The sequence below is a fragment of the Palaemon carinicauda genome, chromosome 22, assembly GCF_036898095.1.
Source record: "Palaemon carinicauda isolate YSFRI2023 chromosome 22, ASM3689809v2, whole genome shotgun sequence".
Classification (NCBI taxonomy): domain Eukaryota; kingdom Metazoa; phylum Arthropoda; class Malacostraca; order Decapoda; family Palaemonidae; genus Palaemon; species Palaemon carinicauda.
Genome location: NC_090746.1, coordinates 90,624,867 through 90,646,919, shown reverse-complemented (window position 1 = coordinate 90,646,919; position 22,053 = coordinate 90,624,867). Strand labels below are relative to the sequence as shown.

Genomic DNA, 22,053 nt, shown 5'->3' with positions numbered 1-22,053 from the left:
ATGGAAGCTGTTAGAGGAAGTGCACCTCTACAATTAAAATCATTACTATGTACTCCAAATCCAACGCCAGCATCAGATTTGGAACCATCAGTATATATAAAAGTCGATCCCATATAATCTTCAACATGTTCCATAAAAAGAGACCTGGATTCTAAATCAGTCATATTCTTCTTAACTCCAATAAAGTATTTACAAAAAGATATGTCAGGTAATTTCCACGGAGGGGTTGATGGTATCTTAAATGGAAGTACCTTACCTCTAATTATATCCAGATTGTTTAATAATTGTTTCACCCGAAACCAAAAAGGTTGAGGAGATTTTGGGTGCAACTCAAAGTAGGTTGAGTGCCTTACAAGGCTTGCGGTCTGAAAGGCTGAAGAATTAGGGAGCCTTTGCAATCTAAACCAATACCGAAAAATATGATATTTTAATTATAAAATAAATTTTTGAATATACTTACCCGGTGAATATATAATAGCTGCTGCTCAGCGGCTCGACAGAAAACACACTCAAAAACTCGCGAGCGATCGCTATGAAGGTTGCGGGTGTGCCCACCAGCGCCAACTGTCGGCCAGATACCACACATGCATGTAAACAAGCCTTCAATTCTTCTCGTCCCGCTGCGTCTCTATTGGGGAGGAAGGGAGGGCCTTTAATTTATATATTCACCGGGTAAGTATATTCAAAAATTTATTTTATAATTAAAATATCATTTTTAAATATTTAACTTAGCCGGTGAATATATAATAGCTGATTCACACCCAAGGCGGTGGGTAGAGACCAGAGTTAATTAAGTTTACAGCGTATATGCTTAGAGTTTTTGACAGTTATCAATATAACAAAACCCAAATATAAAGGTACCTGGTAAGGAAGTTGACTTAGACGATTACTCTGCCTTGTAAGTCTGTCTTCCTCACGAAGCCCAGCGATCCTCTTAGGATGCTGAAGGACTCCCAGGAGCTGAAGTATGAAGGGTTGCAACCCATACCAACAGGACCCCATCAAACCCCTAATCTGGGCGCTCTCAAGAAATGACTTTGACCACCCGCCAAATCAACCAGGATGCGAAAGGCTTCTTAGCCTTCCGTACAACCCAAAAAACAATATTAAAAAACATTTCAAGAGACAGATTAAAAAAGGATATTGGAATTAGGGAAGTGTAGTGGTAGAACCCTCACCCACTACTGCACTCGCTGCAACGAATGGACCCAGTGTGTAGCAATCCTCGTAAAGAGTCTGGACATCTTTTAAGTAAAATGACGCGAACACTGACTTGCTTCTCCAAAAAGTCGCGTCCATGATACTTTGCAGAGATCTATTTTGCTTGAAGGCCACGGAGGTTGCTATAGCTCTAACTTCGTGCGTCTTAACCTTAAGCAAACATCGGTCTTTCTCATTCAAGTGGGAATGAGCTTCTCGTATTAAAAATCTGATAAAATATGACAAAGCATTCTTTGACATAGGCAATGATGGTTTCTTGACTGAGCACCATAATGCCTCAGATTTACCTCATAATGACTTAGTACGAGCTAAATAGAACTTAAGAGCTCTAACAGGACATAACACTCTTTCCAGTTCGTTGCCTACGATCTCTGATAAACAAGGAATATCAAAAGATTTAGGCCAAGGACGAGAAGGCAGTTCATTTTTGGCCAGGAAACCAAGTTGAAGAGAACAAGTGGCTTTTTCTGTAGAAAAGCCGATGTTCTTACTGAAGGCATGCAGTTCACTGACTCTTTTAGCCGAGGCCAAGCACACTAGGAAAAGTGTCTTGAGAGTGAGATCCTTCAGGGAGGCTGAATGTAATGGCTCAAACCTGTCTGACATGAGGAACCTTAGGACCACGTCTAAGTTCCATCCAGGAGTTGCCAAACGACGTTCCTTAGAGGTTTCAAAAGACTTAAGGAGATCTTGTAGATCTTTATTGTTGGAAAGATCTAAGCCTCTATGCCGAAAGACCGAAGCCAACATGCTCCTGTAGCCCTTGATCGTGGTAGCTGAAAGGGAGCGAACTTTTCTCAGGTGTAAGAGAAAATCAGCGATTTGGGCTACAGAGGTACTGGACGAGGACACAGATGCTGACTTGCACCAGTCTCGAAAGACTTCCCACTTCGACTGGTATACTCTAATGGTAGAAGCTCTCCTCGCTCTTGCAATCGCACTGGCTGCCTCCTTCGAAAAGCCTCGAGCTCTAGAGAGTCTTTCGATAGTCTGAAGGCAGTCAGACGAAGAGCGGGGAGGGTTTGGTGTACATTCTTTACGTGGGGCTGACGTAACAGATCTACCCTTAGAGGAAGACTCCTTGGAAAGTCTACCAGCCATCGAAGTACCTCGGTGAACCATTCTCTCGCGGGCCAGAGGGGAGCAACTAACGTCAACCTTGTCCCTTCGTGAGAGGCGAACTTCTGCAGTACCTTGTTGACAATCTTGAATGGTGGGAATGCATATAGGTCCAGATGAGACCAATCTAGAAGAAAAGCGTCTATGTGTATTGCTGCTGGGTCTGGGACTGGAGAGCAATAGATTGGAAGTCTCTTGGTCATCGAGGTTGCAAAGAGGTCTATGGTGGGTTGACCCCAAGTCGCCCAAAGACTCTTGCACACGTCCTTGTGGAGGGTCCATTCCGTAGGAATTACCTGACCCCTCCGACTGAGGCAGTCTGCTAAGACGTTCAAGTCGCCCTGGATAAACCTCGTTAACAGGGAGATGCCTCGATCTCTTGACCAAATGAGCAGGTCCCTTGCGATCTCGTACAGCGTCAGGGAGTGGGTGCCTCCTTGCTTGGAAATGTATGCCAAGGCTGTGGTATTGTCGGAGTTGACCTCTACCACTTTGTTTCGAAGGAGACTCTCGAATTTCATCAAGGCCAGGTGGACTGCCAAAAGCTCCTTGCCGTTGATGTGCATGCTCCTCTGACTTGAGGTCCACAGACCTGAGCATTCCCGACCGTCCAGGGTCGCACCCCAACCCAAATCCGACGCGTCTGAGAATAGTACGTGGTTTGGGTTCTGAACTGCTAGGGAAAGTCCCTCTCTCAGACTGATATTGTCGTTCCACCAATTCAGGCATGCCTTTACTGGTTCGGAGACCAGGATTGAGACCATCTCTAATGTCTTGTCCTTTTTCCAGTGAAAGGCTAGATGGAACTGGAGAGGTCGAAGGTGTAGCCTTCCTAGCGAGACAAACTGCTCCAGGGATGATAGAGTTCCTACTAGACTCATCCAATTCCTGACTGAGCACCGTTCTCTCTTCAACATCAGTTGGACTTTGAGCAGGGCTTGCTCTATTCGGGTGGCAGACGGAAAAGCCCGAAAAACTGGACTGCGAATCTCCATCCCTAAATACAGTATAGTTTGGGATGGAATCAGCTGGGACTTTTCTAGGTTGACCAAAAGTCCCAATTCCTTGGTCAGATCCAATGTCCAATGAAGATCCTGCAGACAGCGATGACTGGACGAGGCTCTGAGAAGCCAGTCGTCCAAGTACAGGGAGGCTCGGATTCCCGATAAATGGAGGAATTTTGCTACATTCCTCATAAGCCTCGTAAACACGAGAGGAGCAGGACTTAGGCCAAAGCACAGGGCCCGAAACTGGTATACCACATTGTTGAAAACAAACCTCAGAAACGGTTGGGAATCTGGGTGTATGGGGATGTGGAAGTACGCGTCTCTTAGGTCGAGAGAGACCATCCAGTCTCCCTTTCTGACCGCTGCTAAGACTGATTTCGTGGTCTCCATGGTGAACTTTGTCTTCGTAATAAAGACGTTGAGTGCACTGACGTCTAGCACCGGTCTCCAACCTCCTGTCTTCTTCGGTACTAGGAAGAGACGGTTGTAAAACCCCGGTGATTGAAGGTCCGAGACTTTCACCACCGCTCCCTTCTCTAGCAATAGAGACACTTCTAGGTTCAGGGCTTGTCTCTTTGACTCCTCTCGGTACCTGGGAGAGAGGTCGATGGGGGAAGTCGCTAGAGGAGGTTTGCGTACAAATGGAATTTTGTACCCCTCTCTGAGCAACCTCACAGATTGTTGGTCTGCGCCCCTCTTCTCCCAGGCCTGCCAGAAGTTCTTCAATCTGGCTCCTACTGCTGTCTGAGGCTGCGGGCAGTCAGACTCTGCCACGTGAGGACTTGGCTCCTCTCTTCTTTCCTCTCTTTCCCTCGGCACGAGTACTTCCCCTGCTGGGAGCTCTGCCACAAAAGGGCGGAATAAATCTGGACGCCGGAGTGTCTATCCTAGGTCTAGCAGAAAAGGATGTAGAAGGAGTCCCTTTGCGAGCAGAGGACGCCACCAAGTCATGGGTGTCCTTCTGCACGAGTGAAGAAGCTATGTCCTTAACCAATTGTTGCGGGAACAAAAACTTTGATAAGGGAGCAAAGAGCAGTTCAGATCTCTGACAGGGAGTAACTCCTGCCAAAAGAAAAGAGCAAAGGGAGTCTCGCTTCTTTAAGACTCCCGACGTAAAAGAGGAGGAGAGCTCATTGGAACCATCGCGGATGGCTTTATCCATACAGGACATAATCAGTAAGGAGACATCTCTATCAGCCGATGAGATTTTCCTACTTAAGGCTCCCAAAGACCAGTCAAGGAAGTTGAAAACTTCAAAGGCTCTGTAAATGCCTTTCAGCAGATGGTCAAGGTCCGAGGAGGACCAACTAATCTTCGAGCGTCTCATGGCAAGGCGGCGGGGAGAGTCTACAAGGCTTGAGAAGTCACCCTGGGCAGAGGCAGGGACTCCCAAGCCGAGAACTTCTCCCGTGGCATACCAGACGCTCGATCTAGACGAGAGTTTCGACGGAGGGAAGGCAAATGCCGTCTTCCCCAAACTCCTCTTGGTTTCCAACCAGTCGCCTAAAAGCCGTAAAGCTCTCTTGGAAGAGCGAGAGAGCACAAGTTTTGTAAAGGCTGGCATGTTAGCAGGTAAGCCTAGAGCAAACTCAGACGGTGGCGAGCGAGGAGCAACAGCGACGAAATGATCGGGAAACAACTCCTTAAAAATTAACATGACTTTCTTAAAGTCCATTGATGGAGGAACTGTTCTAGGTTCGTCTACATCCGAAGGATGATCATCATGCTGAGGGTCAGCAACGTCCTCATCTGAAGGATCCTCATCTGACAACTGCTGGGAAACAAGCAAAGGGGTTGGCAATGCTTGACACGCAGAGTCCACACGCACTGGTGCATTAGAAGCAGTCCAGGACGCAACGTCATGTAACTGCTTAACAGTCTGTGAACTGTCAACAACAACAGGAGCGGGAGGACGCTCGACGTCAACTCGAGACTGTTTTGACTGCCTAGTCTGAGCAGTCAAAACAACTCTAGACTGCGGTGGTTGACGCTCAGCGTCAAAACAAGTCAACTCCGCTTGTTGGCGAACGTCCTGAACGTCAACAGGAGCATTAGGAAGTGGCCTAACGTCCAAATGCGGCTGAAAGTCAACACGTGACCGCATCGAGTGAGGCTCTACATAGCGTGACTGACGTGACTTAGCTACGCCAACGTCAACAGGACGAGCAAAGGTTCGTTTGGGCGGCTGAAGGCCAGGATCTCGATGAGATAAGCGGCGAGGATCAACGTGAACCTTATCGGCAGAATAGTCTTCCATAAGGGAGGCGAGCTTAGTCTGCATGTCTTGCAGTATAACCCATTTGGGATCAACGGGAATGGGTGCGGTAAACGACGGGGTTAACGTCTGAGACGAAACAACCTTGCCTACACCAAGACTCTCTAAGCCTGTGTAACGTTGTTGCTTAGGCGGCGAGCAGTCATCCGATGACTGCAACGGGTCAGAACTGTCCCAATGACTGCATCCAGGACGCTGGACCTGTCCTGAAGGGACCGACTTTCGCTTAAGGGGCCTAGAAACCTTGCTCCACGGTTTCTTATGCGAAAAGCCTTCGGATGACGAGGAGAAAATGGGCTCTCTCGTCTTATGGTAGGGGCGATCTTGGTGAGACACGCCTGATACCATAGAGGGAACGTCTGTTCGCTGATCAAGGCCTCTCGAACCCATAAGTCATACGACATTACTTCTCCCCTGGGCTTGGGAGCTTGCAAGAGGTCTCGGACTAGGTGAACGACAGGCACGAACAGACGAACCCTCGGTCGCAACACTGTTCACAACACTTTGCGCACTAATCACTTTCCCACTATTTTCCGCTGTGGCACTCTGACACTTAAGCTCTTTAACGTCAGCCATGAGTTGATTACGATCAGTTGCTAACGCTTCAACTCTTTCACCCAAGGCATGAATGGCACGTAACATGTCTTGCATTGATGGTTCCTGAGTGCCAGAAGGGGGGTTAGGTACAACCACTACCGGGGAAGGATTAGGATCAGGGGCATGTGGAGAGGAAAAATCTACTGACCTAGAGGAACTCCTCCTTACCCTATCTCTCTCTAGCTTACGAGAATACTTGTCGTATTCGAGCCAATCGAATTCCGAAAGGCCCACGCATTCCTCACACCGATCTCCTAATTGACAGGTTTTACCCCGACAATTAGAACACACAGTATGTGGGTCGAGAGAGGCCTTTGGAAGACGCCTATTACATTCCCTAGCATTACACATACGAAATCTAGGGGCTTGTGAAGCGTCAGCCATTTTGAATTAGTCAAAGAAAGTCCAAAAAACAATCCAAGTCATCAACAATTAAATCTGTCCAATAAAGAGTTCAAGAGTTTAAGTTGAGGAAAAACACCTGCACTGCGAAAGCTCAAACCAAAATGAAGTACTTCACCAAATATGTTGAGAAAACTCCAGGTTATACAGCGAGTATTGATACGTCTTGTCGTCAAGGTCGACAGAGAAGAATTGAAGGCTTGTTTACATGCATGTGTGGTATCTGGCTGACAGTTGGCGCTGGTGGGCACACCCGCAACCTTCATAGCGATCGCTCGCGAGTTTTTGAGTGTGTTTTCTGTCGAGCCGCTGAGCAGCAGCTATTATATATTCACCGGCTAAGTTAAATATTTAAAAAGAGGAGATTCGGTAAAGGTCTAGAGGCAACTCCCCAGCATCCACAAGGAGACTTGTGATAGGTGGGGTTCTAAAGGCTCCTGTGGCCAATCTTATACTAGCATGATGTATAGAATATAATATTTTTAACCGGCTTGGGGTGGCTGAGGAGTACATTTCGCATCCATAACTAATTTTGGAAAAAATCAAGGCCTTGTAAAATTTTAAAATTTTATTGCGGTCTGCCCCCCATGATGTATAGGACAATATTTTTAAAAGATTCATAGCTTCAAGACATTTAGCTTTTAATGCTTTTAAGTGAGAAACCCATGTAAGCCTACAATCAAATATCAACCCTAAAAATTTAGCTTCACTTGCACATGGGATCCGTTGACCTTTGATGTATATATCCGGGTCTGGATGTACTCCCCGGATACGACAGAAATGGACAATTGTAGTTTTACTTGTCGAGAACTTAAATCCATTCATATCGGCCCAATGGATAATTTTATCAATAGAGAGTTGTATTTTTCTCTCAACCATTGCCATTCTAGTCCCAGCAAATGATATCGAGAGATCATCCACAAATAATGTTGCGAGAACATCCCGGGGAATGACTGAGGATATCCCATTAATTGCTAGTGCAAAAAGGGTTACACTCAGCACACTCCCCTGGGTGAGGTTGTATCAACTAAAGGAACTAATGACTTTGAGCGAGACTCGAACCTCAGTCTCTTGATCACCAGTCAGGGATGTAATACATCAAATCTCCCAAGTTCTAATGTACAGAGGAAGTACCAAAACGTATGAAGATGAAAATTTGTCAAATACAGTAGTCCAAATTGGCTAAGCTGTTATCATTAAGGGATGTGTCACTAGACAGTAAAGCCTTATTTTTATTAGTAGTATTTTTAGACAGTTAAGAAGGCTCTTAAAGGGTGTACTTATGTAAAAGGTTCTGACAGAAAACTTATTTTCTAATATCCATTTTTCTTTACTTCCTCCCCGATGATTATACTGTACTGGTAAGACTATTAATTCGTTTAATTGTTCAGCTCGTTATATGACAACACTAAGCTAATGAATTTAGTGTTATGCATGGCCTAGGTATATTGGTTCCTATATGTTGTTTGCTACCCATAATACAGCTTTAGCTAATATTCTAGGTTTAAAGAATTAATTACAAAACACAATAAACCCAAAATTATTTATAGTGTTATTAAATGTGCTTATTTATTGAAAATTTGAAGTGAAGCATTATGAGAATGAGAAATATACCCAAAAGCAGAAATAGCATCTACTTTATCCTTTAATTATCTCATTGAAAAATTTATGTAGAATATAAAATAATCCATTTAAAGAATATTTATCCATATCCACAAATTAAAATGTCTTAAATTACAAATCACTAAAAAGCGTAATGTTTAAAATCATACAATAAACAGAAATGGAAATAATCTTACCTGAGCTACATCTGCAAACTTGGTAACTCCACTTCCCTTCAGAAAAAGAAAATCAATATATCAGTAATTGTAATAAAGTATTGTCTCAAAAATAAAATGTGTTGCATAGCTACATACTGTATTTAATTTACAGTAATAAATAAGTAAATATAAATTAATAAAATAAATAACGATACATTTTGGGACAAAATGTGTAGACATTTTATGTCAAATATATATCAAATTGGTTAACTTAGTATGAAATATCTATAGCATTGTATACTTAAAAGTCTTTCAACAGTAAATGAATTACATTTACAGTAAGACGTCGCTAAGTGTCAGACTAAAGATTATTGTAACCAAACTGACTCAAGAGCAAATTGTGGCTTAATCAAATTTACTAAAACTGTATATTCTGTATGTATGCACAAAAACAGAGAACCATGACTATTGCTGGAGACAATGCTACCTATGCAGTACCTTGCGCCCAACTGCCATCATTCATACTCAAAGTGAGAATCAACTGTCCTCATTCCCTACACGAGGTCAGAGGGGAGGGAGGGTCTTAGAGACAACACAGTACCTTCCAATGGAAAAGTTTTTCTTCTGTTAAAATTAATTTTTGAATTCTATGTGCTAAGTGATCTCCAAGGACTAATATCAGAGAAAACTTTTGTGTCACCAAGGACAACCATCTGCAACCATGCTTAACCATGTGTATTGTACACGCCAAATGCAATGCCAGCACTAAATTTGGAGCCGTCCGTAAATAGGAATCCACTATCCCTGCATTGTTCTGTATGTTCCAAAAAGGTAGATCACATTTGGAAGGAGTTACTGTATATGGGATAGCTTTCATTGGAATTTTTGAAGAATAAGTAAATAAATAGGTACCCCGGTCAGGAAAGGTTTGCCCCATTAAAAGGACTTTTTAGCAACAAAACAAATAGTTTCAATTGAAAAAAAAAATATTTGCAACATGAGATGTAGACATTTTCTTAGCAGAAAGAAAAAAAGAAAAAGAAAATCTGAATTTCTTATATTCCAAGCCATAGCACTTTAGCAAGTGGGAGACATCAGAATCCAGACTACATACTTGGCCTTCTACCTTACCATCTACTTTTTTATAAGAGTGACTAGGAATGCAGGATTTTGAGGCCCTATGAGAGGATTTTGACTCGGTATGGCACCGTGAATTCAGAACCTTACGTAGGAAATCAAGTTAGGGTTAGCAACCGGGTAGATAAGATCAGAATTACTGACTACAACTGAAGACTCACTGGCCTTCTGAGATTGAACAAATATTAAATAAAGGAAGTGCTTCAAAGCCCATAATTATAGAAAAATGGCTGGTTAAGCAACTATTAGAAAATGGTGCTGGCATGTCATAATCATCATCATCGAAGCTATAAACAACTGAGTCTTCTCTGTATTTCTCCTTGAACTAATATAAAGTTTCATTAGCACTCCAACTTGAAATAAATTCCCTGTGAGGAGCATTGTGGCAATTGCAATCCTCACAACAGTAATTTAAATCCCATTACTATCCCTCTGCCGTAATTACTAATATATCCAGAGGAAGATAACTCAAATGCAATAAAACCTATCACAATCTGGAAGAGGTGTACATTGAGGTTGAATCAATGCAACGGAGAAACTGAAATAATAAAGGCCTTGGCGCTTCACTTCTTGCAATTAAGCGATAGTGCATCCCATTATCTTACTAGAGGCATAATAAGGAAAGGAAATGTAATTTTTATTCTATTTCAGGGGTAAAAAAATCACTAAACAAGAGCCTTTGGAGAAGAAGCGATATGAACATCACGGGAAATTCATAAGAAATAAAGCCTTTCATCTCCAGGTACCCTACCAATCCTGCACTGACCATCTCTATGATCTTGCACACACGAAGATATCAATGATATTGGTGGGTAGTTGGCAACTAAAAACCTATCTTCATCAGGTTTTAAGAGCTTAGAATAATGGCTAGTTTCCAGTCTTTCACGTAATTATTGTTTCTTGATATTCTAATAATAATACTCAGAATTATCATTTCTTGAAGTTCTAAAAATAATACTTAAAATAGAGGATTTTAAGTTTAAAGAAATTTCATCATTGTATAAGAAATTTCATCAGAGCCTGGGGCCATATCTTTACATGTAGCTAAAGCAGAAACCAATTCTCTCCAAAGAATGTTATAGATTCGCAGAACTTGAAATTTGTAAATCAGATAAACACATGTGATGCATATAGTAAGTACAATTATGGAATATGCATAAAGTTCATTACAATTCCAAATAAATAACATTAAAAATGGTGAAGCCATAATATACACTCACATTTACGGCTGCATTGTTTGGTAAAGGTTTGGGTTGAAGTTTCTGCGGATGATTGAGAGTTACTTTTGGTAAAGGATCTGAGGAAGCAGAACATTTCTTCCTGTCGTCTGCATACTTCTTCATTTTCTCTGCTTCTTTCTGGAAGATAAAATCAACGAACAAATTAGTAACAAATCTCAATAATAATACTTTATCTTCCAGCTAAAATCTATTACTTTCATACTTATCTTTGAATAAAAAGTACTATTAACTGTAAGTGCTAACCATACACCCTCTTGATAAAAATACAATAATTTTTTTGGTCATTCATTTGTTCCACTCCAAGGGGGAGCTATGCATGGAGAGTAGGGAGGTAAACTTTTTCTACTTAAAAGTATGAATGGAAATAATAAATGCAGTACTGACTTGCATAACACTTATCAGATGCAAATCATTCTAATATCTATAAAAAAGAAGAAATAAATTTACACATAATATAATGATAAATCAATAAGAAATTCATATAAATTAGAATAACCATACATCAAGAGACACTAATATCAGAGGTCATATACATGTCTATTGAAGATACCCGCCGTGTAATGGTTAATACATACATGAAAAATGTTATTTTCCTTAGTAAAATAAATTTTTGAATATACTTACCCGATGATCATGTAGCTGTCAACTCTGTTGCCCGACAGAAATCTAAGGTCGGGATACGCCAGCGATCGCTATACAGGTGGGGGTGTACACAACAGCGCCATCTGTGAGCAGGTACTCAAGTACTTCTTGTCAACAAGAACTCAATTTTCTCCTCGGTCCACTGGTCCTCTATGGGGAGGAAGGGAGGGTCCTTAAATTCATGATCATCGGGTAAGTATATTCAAAAATTTATTTTACTAAGGAAAATAACATTTTTCAATATTAATCTTACCCGATGATCATGTAGCTGATTCACACCCAGGGTGGTGGGTGGAGACCAGCATACATGTTAACATTAGAAGCTAAGTATCCCGTATTTCATTTTAGCAGTTATTCAAAATAACAAGCATAAAATAAATAAGTACCTGGTAAGGAAGACGACTTGAACAATTACTCTGCCTTTTTAAGTACGTCTTCCTTACTGAGCCTCGCGATCCTCATAGGATGCTGAGCGACTCCTAGGAGCTGAAGTATGAAGGGTTGCAACCCATACTAAAGGACCTCATCAAAACCTCTAATCTAGGCGCTTCTCAAGAAATGATTTTGACCACCCGCCAAATCAAGTAGGATGCGAAAGGCTTCTTAGCCTTCCGGACAACCCAAAAATATTTCAAGAGAAAGATTAAAAAGGTTCTGGAATTAGGGAATTGTAGTGGTGGAGCCCCCACCACTACTGCACTCGTTGTTACGAATGGTCCCAGAGTGTAGCAGTTCTCGTAAAGAGACTGGACATTCTAAAGATAAAAGACGCGAACACTGATTAGCTTTTCCAAAAGGTTGCGTCGAATATATTTTGCAGAGATCTATTTTGTTTAAAGGTCACGGAAGTTGTGACAGCTCTAACTTCGTGTGTCCTTACCTTCAGCCAAGCTTGGTCTTCCTCATTCAGAAGGGAATGAGCTTCTCGTATTAACAGTCTGAAAATAATAGGATAAAGAATTCTCTGACATAGGCAAAGATGAATTCTTAACTGAACACCATAAAGCTTCAGACGGGCCTCGTAAATGTTTTAAAATAGAACTTAAGAGCTCTTACAGGACATAATACTCTTTCTAGTTCATTTCCAACCATACGATAAGTTGGAATATCGAACGATATTGGTCAAGGCCGAGAAGGCAGCTCGTGTTTGGCTAGAAAACCAAGATGTAGAACATGTAGCCGTTTCGGATGAAAATCCGATGTTCTTGCTGAAGGCATGAATCTCACTGACTCTTTTAGCTGTGGTTAAGCATATCAGGAAAAGAGTCTTAAAGGTGAGATCTTTCAGGGAGGCTGATTGAAGTGGTTCGAACCTGTCTAACATAAGGAATCTTAGAACCACGTCTAAATTCCAACCAGGTGTAACCAAACGACGCTCCTTCGTGGTCTCGAAAGACTTAAGGAGGTCCTGTAGATCTTTATTGTTGGAAAGATCTAAGCCTCTGTGACGGAAGACTGATGCCAACATGCTTCTGTAACCCTTGAGTGGGAGCTGAAAGAGATCGCTCTTTCCTCAGATATAAGAGGAAGTCAGCTATTTGAGTTACAGAGGTACTGGTCGAGGAAACGGATACTGACTTGCACCAGTTTCGAAAGATTTCCCACTTCGATTGGTAGACTCTAAGGGTGGATGCTCTCCTTGCTCTAGCAATCGCTCTGGTTGCCTCCTTCGAAAAACCTCTAGTTCTCGAGAGTATTTCGATACTCTGAAGGCAGTGAGACGAAGAGCGTGGAGGCCTTGGAGTACCTTCTTTACGCGTGGCAGACGTAGCAGGTCCACCCTTAGGGGAAGAGTTCTGGGAACGTCTACTAGCCATCGAAGTACCTCGGTAAGTTATTCTCTCGCGGGCCAGAGGGGAGCAATTAGCGTCCACTTGCCCCTTCGTGAGAGGCGAACTTCTGCAGTACCTTGTTGACAATCTAGAACGGTGGGAATGCATATAGATCTAGATGAGACCAATCAAGTAGAAAGGCATCTAAAAGAACTACTGCTGGGTCCGGGATAGGTGAGCAAAGTATTGAGAGCCTCTTGGACATCGAGGTTGCGAAGAGATCTATGGTTGGCTGGCCCCAGGAGACCCAAAGTCTCTTGCATACATCCTAGTGGAGGGTCCAATATGTTGGAATTATTGTCCCTCCCTACTGAGACAATCTGCTAAGACATTCAAGTTGCCTTGGAAGAAACTTGTTACTAGTGAAAAGTCTAGACCTGTTGAACAGGAGAGGAGGTCACTTGCGAACTCGTACCATGTCAGAGAGTAGGTCCCTCCTTGCTAGATGTACATCAAAGCAGGGAGTTGACCATGTTCACCTCCACTACTTTGCCTTGAAGGAGAGACCTGAAGCTTTTCCAGGTCAGACGTACTGCCAGAAGCTTCTTGCAGTTGAAATGCATTGTCCTTTGACTCGAGTTCCATAATCCCGAGCATTCCCTACCGCCTAAGGTCGCACCCCCGCCTACGTCCGATGCGTCTGAGAAGAGAACGTGGTTGGGAGTCTGAACAGTCAGGGGAAAAACCTATCAAAGGTTGATAAAGTCCTTTCATCCAGTCAGACCAGACTTATCTTCCGGAAACCGGGATCTAGACCGCTTCTAGCGTCTTGTCCTTTTCCAGTGAAGAGCTAGATGAAACCGAAGAGGACGGAGGTGTAGTCTTCCAAGTGACACCAATTGAACCACGGATGACAGTGTCTTAACCAGACTCATCCACAGCCTGACAGGGCCGCGTTCCTTCTTCAGCATCTTCTGGATGGATAGCAGGGCTGGGGGTTGATCGTCTTGTTCAGCCATGTCCTCATCAGAGGGTTCCTCATCCGAAACTGATGAGGAAACGGCAACGGAGTGGGCAACGTCTGACTCGCTGAATCCGGTCGCACTGGTGGATGCGTGACGGAGCCGGACACAAGATCATGGTACTGCTGCACAGTCTGTGAACTGTCAACCATGGGGAAGCGAGAAAGTACAGCGACAACCCGAAACTGTCTAGACTGTCTGGGTTGTGCAGACAACCCCTATAGGGTTGCTGAGGTTGCTGCACTGCGTCACAAGTCACCTCTGCTGGTTGTTGAACGTCTTCCTAGTGACACACTGAACGTCCACAACCACCTCCGAGAGTCGCTAAACGTTAACGTGCGACTGGCAGCCCACACTGGGTCGCACCGGAGGAGGAATCATCTCAACTGGCGGACGTGAGTAGGAAATCTCAGCGTCAACAGGGCGTACAACCAACAGGTAGGAAGGTTGTTGGCAAGAAGGTTCTTCTCCGTAAAAAATCCTCTATCAAGGACTAAGCTTGGACTGCATGTCTTGCAACAAAGCCCAAGGTCTATGGGAGCAGGTGTGGCAACAGACGGGGTAGCGACTGAAGCGGAACCATTTACCCTCCCTGGAAGCATGTTATGCTTTAATTAAAGTCCATAGGAGGCTAAGCAGCTTAAGGCTCCTCTCCAAATGACAGAGTCCTCAAGGGAATATCAGAAGGAGGGAGAACAGCACTTTCTCATCTACAGGAACCATGTCCGAGAAAAGCTAGGTTATCTCAGTGAGGGTTTCACTGGAGCATAAGCAGCAGACCAGAAGGCAACGTTATGAAACTGCTTGACAGTCTGTGAACTGTCAAAAACTGAACTGTCAACCACAACAGGAGCGTGAGGACATACAGCACTGGTGTATAGTAGCAGACCAGAAGGCAATGTCATGTAACTGTTTGACAGTCTGTGAGTTGGCAACAACCAAAGTTGTGTGGGGAAGCCTCAACTCTTGACTGACTAGTTTGCTGCGGGCGAGTGGCGGTAACCACAGTGTGTTGCGGAGGCTGACACACCGTGTCAAAACACGGCAGCTTGTGGTAGCTCACGCACGGCAACGGAGTGCTCCGTGTGTCTGTGGGAGTCATCATACGTCTGGCAGGGTTGACTGTGCATGGGTGGAGGAGCTCTCACAACAAGAGTGTGGGAGCAGGCAGCCATGCCGGGCGCACAACCGTGGAAGGCTGTAGGCCCACGGGTGCATCGTCAACCTTCTCCGCAGTCGGAGTGTGGGAGCTGGCAACAACAAAAGCGGAGTGCTGGTGCGTGGGAGAGACTGCCGTGGGTTGCGGAGCATGCCGCATTGCGGCAAAACACGGCAGCTTGACAGCACCTTCCCACTGCTGATGCGGTAGCTTGGTGGAGCTCTCACAGGTGGAGTGTGGGAGCAGGCAGCCGCAGTATCTGCTGAACGCACAACCGTGGCAGGTTGTAGGTTAACAGGTGCAGTGTCAACCTTCTCAGCACGATACTCCTGCATGAAGGAAGCAAGCTGAGACTGCATATCTGCAGTATGGACCACTAGGGTCTATAAAAGACGGCAACAAACGGAGCTACTGTCCGTTGTGACTGAGGGTCTAAAACAGCTGGTGCGGCAACAGACGGAGTTACTGCCTGTTGCGGTACCACCTTGCCTCTCTCGGAAGGTGTGCACAGGGTTGCCAGGTTGGCCTTTTTTCAGGCCAAAAAACCTCGAATTTGACCCTTTATTTTTTTTTTTTTTTTTAATTGGCCTTCAGTAATATCATGAAAAATATGCGGATATTAAGTACTATATATTTGGCCTTTTTCTCCATATAGGTTTTTTAAAGCTTCCGTTGTTTGAAAGTTGGACTTATCTCATATAGAAAATCTGGCAACCCTGGGTGTGCAGTCGCCGAAGACTGCAGCGAGTCCGAACTGACCCAGTGGCTACACCTAGGCCGTTGGACTTGCGCGGAAGGGACCGACCTGCACTTAAAAGCTGCAAGTTTGGTCCATGGTTTCTGCGAGAAACCTCTACCGCAGACGAGGAATAAATGGGCTCTCTCGTCTTTGTGTGGGTGGGGTGATCACGTCGGCAACGTGTGTAGATACACCCGAAACCACGGAGGGAAACGTCTGTTCGTCGATCAAGGCCTGTGGAACCCATAAGTCCTTCGACATTACTTCTCCCCGGGGCATGGGAGCTTGTAAGAGGTATCGGACTAGGTGAACAACTGGCACGAACAGACGAACCCTCGAACGCAACACTGTAACACTTTGCGCATATCACTTTATCACTTTTGATTTTCTGTTTGCACTTATTTCACTGAACTCGAAACTTTAAGTGATTTGTACCTGAAACACGCAATCCTATCCTTCATTAAAAGGTAGTAATTGCGAAAACAGTTTTACAATGCAACAGAAAAACATAATGAAAGATAAAGAATTCAGTGGCTGGAAAAGAGACTAAACACTAGATCAAATAAACTACGTTTAAAATCTCTCACCGCATAAAGCCTGGGAACAAGAATAAAACTCTAGAAACGTTTTACCTTCTTCCCCTATAGCGACTAGGGAGAAGAGAATACGAGAACAACGTTACCCGCTTGAACGAAACGTTTATTCTCCTCTCTCTCCCTCCGTCTCTATCTCTCTCTCTCTCTCTTGACTTAGAACCTGAGAGATGAGCCCAATTATATATCGTTAAAACATATTATTGTTAAAGGAAAAAAACTGAAAGGTTTCCCAAATAAAAAGTTCCTTTATTAGAATTAAAACCATTTAAGCTAAGAAAGAATGAACGAAACGCTAGAATCGGTTTACTCTTACTGCAACGTGAAACCGTGAAATACTCTCTCTCTATCGTAACGATAGAGCGCATGTTGAACGCTCTGAACGTCAACAACTGCGGAGACTAAACTAAACGTTAGTTCATCTTTGAAAACAGTACGAGACTATCAAAGAAATTCTTTCAAAAACATTAAAATTAAAAAAGTATACATTCTTAAAAGGAAATACGATATGACGGGCTCAATGTTAATTAACTTCGGTTCCAAGTAAGGACCGCCTACTATTAGGAAAGGTCGTAAATAAACAAACATAAAAATTAATTTTTTATAAGTTTATAATAAATGGAAAGTTAATCGAAGAGGCCTATAAATGGCGGAGAGATATAAAATAAATAGCAAAATTACCAAAAACCTAAACACACTTCCGTCTAAGGGAAGGGTCGGTCATTAAAAAGTGAAAGAGAGACCATACTCTCTTCGTCACCAACACTTCCGTCTAAGGGAAGGGTCGGCCATTTAACAGTGAAAGAGAGTCCATACTCTCTTCTTCACCATAATTAAATCTATCCAAAACGAGTTCAAGTTTTGAAATGAAGATAAAACCCCTGCATAGCGAAAGCTCAATACTGGAATAGTGTACTTCACCAAAACGTTGTGAAAACAAATCCAGTTAGGGACGGCGTATTTAGTAGGTCTTGCCTGTGGCACGACAGAGGAAAAATTGAGTTCTTGTTGACAAGAAGTACTTGAGTACCTGCTCACAGATGGCGCTGTTGTGTACACCCCCACCTGTATAGCGATCGCTGGCGTATCCCGACCTTAGATTTCTGTCGGGCAACAGAGTTGACAGCTACATGATCATCGGGTAAGATTAATATTGAAAAAGGAACATTATGCAAAATTTAACATTTCAAGTGAGCATAGGATATTTTAAAATTTTCATTTAGGAAAAAGTACAAATGTTTTCATTATAAGAAAGTTATCAGAATTTTTTAATATATTCTAATTTAGTTATTTTTCCAGCCTGAAATAGCATAACATATATAAATGAAATAAGATATGAACTAGAAAAGCTTTCTGAGAGTGCAGACCTCCGTCACAGCAGCTTATTTCTCGATACAAACTTGCCTTTCCCAGAATCATTTTACCATAGGAGCATTTGAAGTCTGTGTGACAACCATGTGCAAACTTGAGGTTAAGGTTAGGGTTAATTTGGTCGACCTATTGCTCGACATTGACCTTTGACCTAGGACTTTCAAAACAACCACTTCTACGTCTCAACACAATAATTAATCCCTAAAGATTTCACTACTCTATGAATAAAATTCTGATCTGGAAGTTGTTCACAAACAAACAGGGGCGAAAACATAACTTCCTCCCAACTTCTCTCTCCTTTAGCTGAGAGAGAGAGAGAGAGAGAGAGAGATCTTTTCTTATAACTGAAATGCAAACTATATCTTTTATAATGCATTCTATATTATCAAATATTGCTTGAACATACTGTATGTAAGAGCCTCCATTAAAAACTTTCAATACTAAAATCTTAATGGTATGGGTTTAGCCCAAATAGTTTCCTGATGTTACTATTTGAGTTATGTGTATTTGATTGTTTTTCCTTTACTGCTTTACTAGCACCAAAATGGTGTAATGTAACACAAAAGGAATAGAATAATTTGTAGAAATATGTTATTTTCATTAGTAAAATAAATTTTTGAATATACTTACCCGATGATCATGTAGCTGTCAACTCTGTTGCCCGACAGAAATCTACGGTCGGGATACGCCAGCGATCGCTATACAGGTGGGGGTGTACACAACAGCGCCATCTGTGGTCAGGTACTCTAGTACTTCTTGTCAACACCACCTCAATTTTTTCCTCGGTCCACTGGTTCTCTATGGGGAGGAAGGGTGGGTCAATTAAATCATGATCATCGGGTAAGTATATTCAAAAATTTATTTTACTAATGAAAATAACATTTTTCAATATTAATCTTACCCGATGATCATGTAGCTGATTCACACCCAGGGTGGTGGGTGGAGACCAGCATACATGTTGACAAAGAAGCTAAGTATCCCGTATTTCATTTTATTAGTTATTCAAAAATAACATAAAATAAATAAGTACCTGGTAAGGAAGACGACTTGAACCATTACTCTGCCTTTATTAAGTACGTCTTCCTTACTGAGCGTAGCGATCCTCTTAGGATGCTGAACGACTCTTAGGTGCTGAAGTATAAAGGGCTGCAACCCATACTAAAGGACCTCATCACAACCTTTAACCTCGGCGCTTCTCAAGAAAGAATTGACCACCCGCCAAATCAACAAGGATGTGGAAGGCTTCTTAGCCGACCATACAACCCATAAAAAGTATTCAAGAGAAAGGTTAAAAAGGTTATGGGATTATGGGAATGTAGAGGCTGAGCCCCCGCCTACTACTGCATTCGTTGCTACGAATGGTCCCAGGGTGTAGCAGTTCTCGTAAAGAGACTGGACATCTTTGAGATAGAATGATGCGAACACTGACTTGCTTCTCCAATAGGTTGCATCCATAACACTCTGCAGAGAACGGTTCTGTTTGAAGGCCACTGAAGTAGCCACAGCTCTCACTTCATGTGTCCTTACCTTCAGCAAAGCAAGGTCTTCTTCCTTCAGATGAGAATGTGCTTCCCTAATCAGAAGCCTGATTTAGTAAGAAACTGAGTTCTTAGACCTTGGAAGAGAAGGCTTCTTGATAGCACACCATAAGGCTTCTGATTGTCCTCGTAAGGGTTATGACCTTTTTAGATAGTACCTAAGAGCTCTAACTGGGCAAAGTACTCTCTCCAGTTCGTTCCCCACCAAGTTGGACAGGCTTGGGATCTCGAACGACTTAGGCCAAGGACGTGAAGGAAGCTCGTTTTAGCAAAAAACCGAGCTGCAAGGAACATGTAGCCGTTTCAGATGTGAAAACTATGTTCCTGCTGAAGGCGTGGATCTCACTTACTCTTTTAGCTGTTGCCAAGCACACGAGGAAAAGTTTTTAATGTGAGGTCCTTAAAAGAGGCTGATTGGAGAGGTTCAAATCTTGATGACATAAGGAACCTTAGGACCACGTCTAGATTCCAGCCTGGAGTGGACAACCGACGTTCCTTTGAGGTCTCAAAAGACCTAAGGAGGTCCTGTAGATCTTTGTTGGTGGAAAGATCCAAGCCTCTGTGGCGGAAAACCGCTGCCAACATACTTCTGTAACCCTTGATCGTAGGAGCTGAAAGGGATCTTACGTTCCTTAGATGTAACAGGAAGTTAGCAATCTGGGTTACAGTGGTACTGGTTGAGGAAACTGCATTGGCCTTGTACCAGCTTCGGAAGACTTCCCCTTTAGACTGATAGACTCTGAGAGTGGATGTCCTCCTTGCTCTGGCAATCGCTCTGGCTGCCTCCTTCGAAAAGCCCCTAGCTCTTGAGAGTCTTTCGATAGTCTGAAGGCAGTCAGACGAAGAGCTTGGAGGTTTGGGTGTACCTTCTTTACGTGAGGTTGACGTAGAAGGTCCACTCCTAGAGGAAGAGTCCTGGGAATGTCGACCAGCCATTGCAGTACCTCTATGAACCATTCTCTCGCGGGCCAGAGGGGAGCAACCAACGTCAGCCGTGTCCCTTTGCGAGAGGTGAACTTCTGAAGTACCCTGTTGACAATCTTGAACGGCGGGAATGCATACAGGTCGAGATGGGACCAATCCAGCAGAAAAGCATCCACGTGAACTGCTGCTGGGTCTGGAATCGGAGAACAATACAACGGGAGCCTCTAGGTTATCGAGGTAGCGAACAGATCTATGGTTGGCTGACCCCACAGGGCCCAAAGTCTGCTGCAAACCTTCTTGTGAAGGGTCCACTCTGTGGGGATGACCTGACCCTTCCGGCTGAGGCGATCTGCCATGACATTCATATCGCCCTGAATGAATCTCGTTACCAGCGTGAGCTTTCGATCTTTTGACCAGATGAGGAGGTCCCTTGCGATCTAGAACAACTTCCACGAATGAGTCCCTCCCTGCTTGGAGATGTAAGCCAAGGCTGTGGTGTTGTCAGAGTCCACCTCCACCACCTTGTTAAGCTGGAGGGACTTGAAGTATATCAAGGCCAGATGAACCGCCAACAGCTCCCTGCAATTGATGTGAAGTGTCCTTTGCTCCTGATTCCATGTTCCCGAGCATTCCTGTCCGTCCAAAGTCGCACCCCAGCCCGAGTTTGATGCGTCCGAGAAGAGACGGCGGTCGGGTTTCTGAACAGCCAAAGGTAGACCTTCCTTGAGAAGAAAGCTGTTCTTTCACCACGTTAGAGTAGACCTCCTCTCTTCGGAAACAGGAACTGAGACCGTCTCTAGCGTCATGTCCTTTATCCAGTGAGCAGCTAGATGATACTGAAGGGGGCGGAGGTGGAGTCTCCTTAACTCGATGAACAGGGCCAGCGATGAAAGTGTCCCTGTTAGACTCATCCACTACCTGACTGAGCATCGGTTCCTTCTCAGCATGCTCTGGATGCATTCTAGGGCTTGGTAGATCCTTGGGGCCGACGGAAAAGCCCGAAAAGCTCGACTCTGAAGCTCCATACCCAGGTAGACAATGGTCTGGGATGGGACGAGCTGGGACTCCTCTAAATTGACCAGGAGGCCCAGTTCCTTGGTCAGATCCATAGTCCATCTGAGATTCTCCAGACAGCGACGACTTGTGGGAGCTCTTAAAAGCCAGTCGTCTGACGGAGCCGGACACAAGATCATGGTACTGCTGCACAGTCTGTGAACTGTCAACCATGGGGAAGCGAGGAAGTACAGCGACAACCCGAAACTGTCTAGACTGTCTGGGTAGTACAGACAACTCCTTATCGGGTTGCTGAGGTTGCCGCACTGCGTCACAACAAGTCACCTCTGCTGGTTGTTGAACGTCTTCCCAGTGACACACTGACTCCGTAAACAAAAAATCCTCTAACAAGGACTAAGCTTGGACTGCATGTCTTGCAACAAAGCTCAAGGTCTATGGGAGCAGGTGTGGCAACAGACGGGGTTAGCGACTGAAGCGGAACCATTACCTTCCCTGGAAGCATGTTATGCTTAAATAAAAG

General features: G+C 43.8%; 1 protein-coding gene across 1 annotated transcript in view; it reads right to left on the bottom strand.

Moving 5' to 3' along the window:
- Nucleotides 1–22,053, bottom strand: part of LOC137616615 (chromosome transmission fidelity protein 18 homolog) — a 113,245-nt gene that overhangs the window by 20,482 nt on the left and 70,710 nt on the right. The window contains exons 9-10 of the mRNA XM_068346520.1: nt 10,739–10,876; nt 8,421–8,456 (exon numbers count right to left, since the gene is read on the bottom strand). Coding sequence (XP_068202621.1) covers nt 8,421–8,456; nt 10,739–10,876 — 174 coding nt within the window. The remainder of the gene's footprint in view (nt 1–8,420; nt 8,457–10,738; nt 10,877–22,053) is intronic.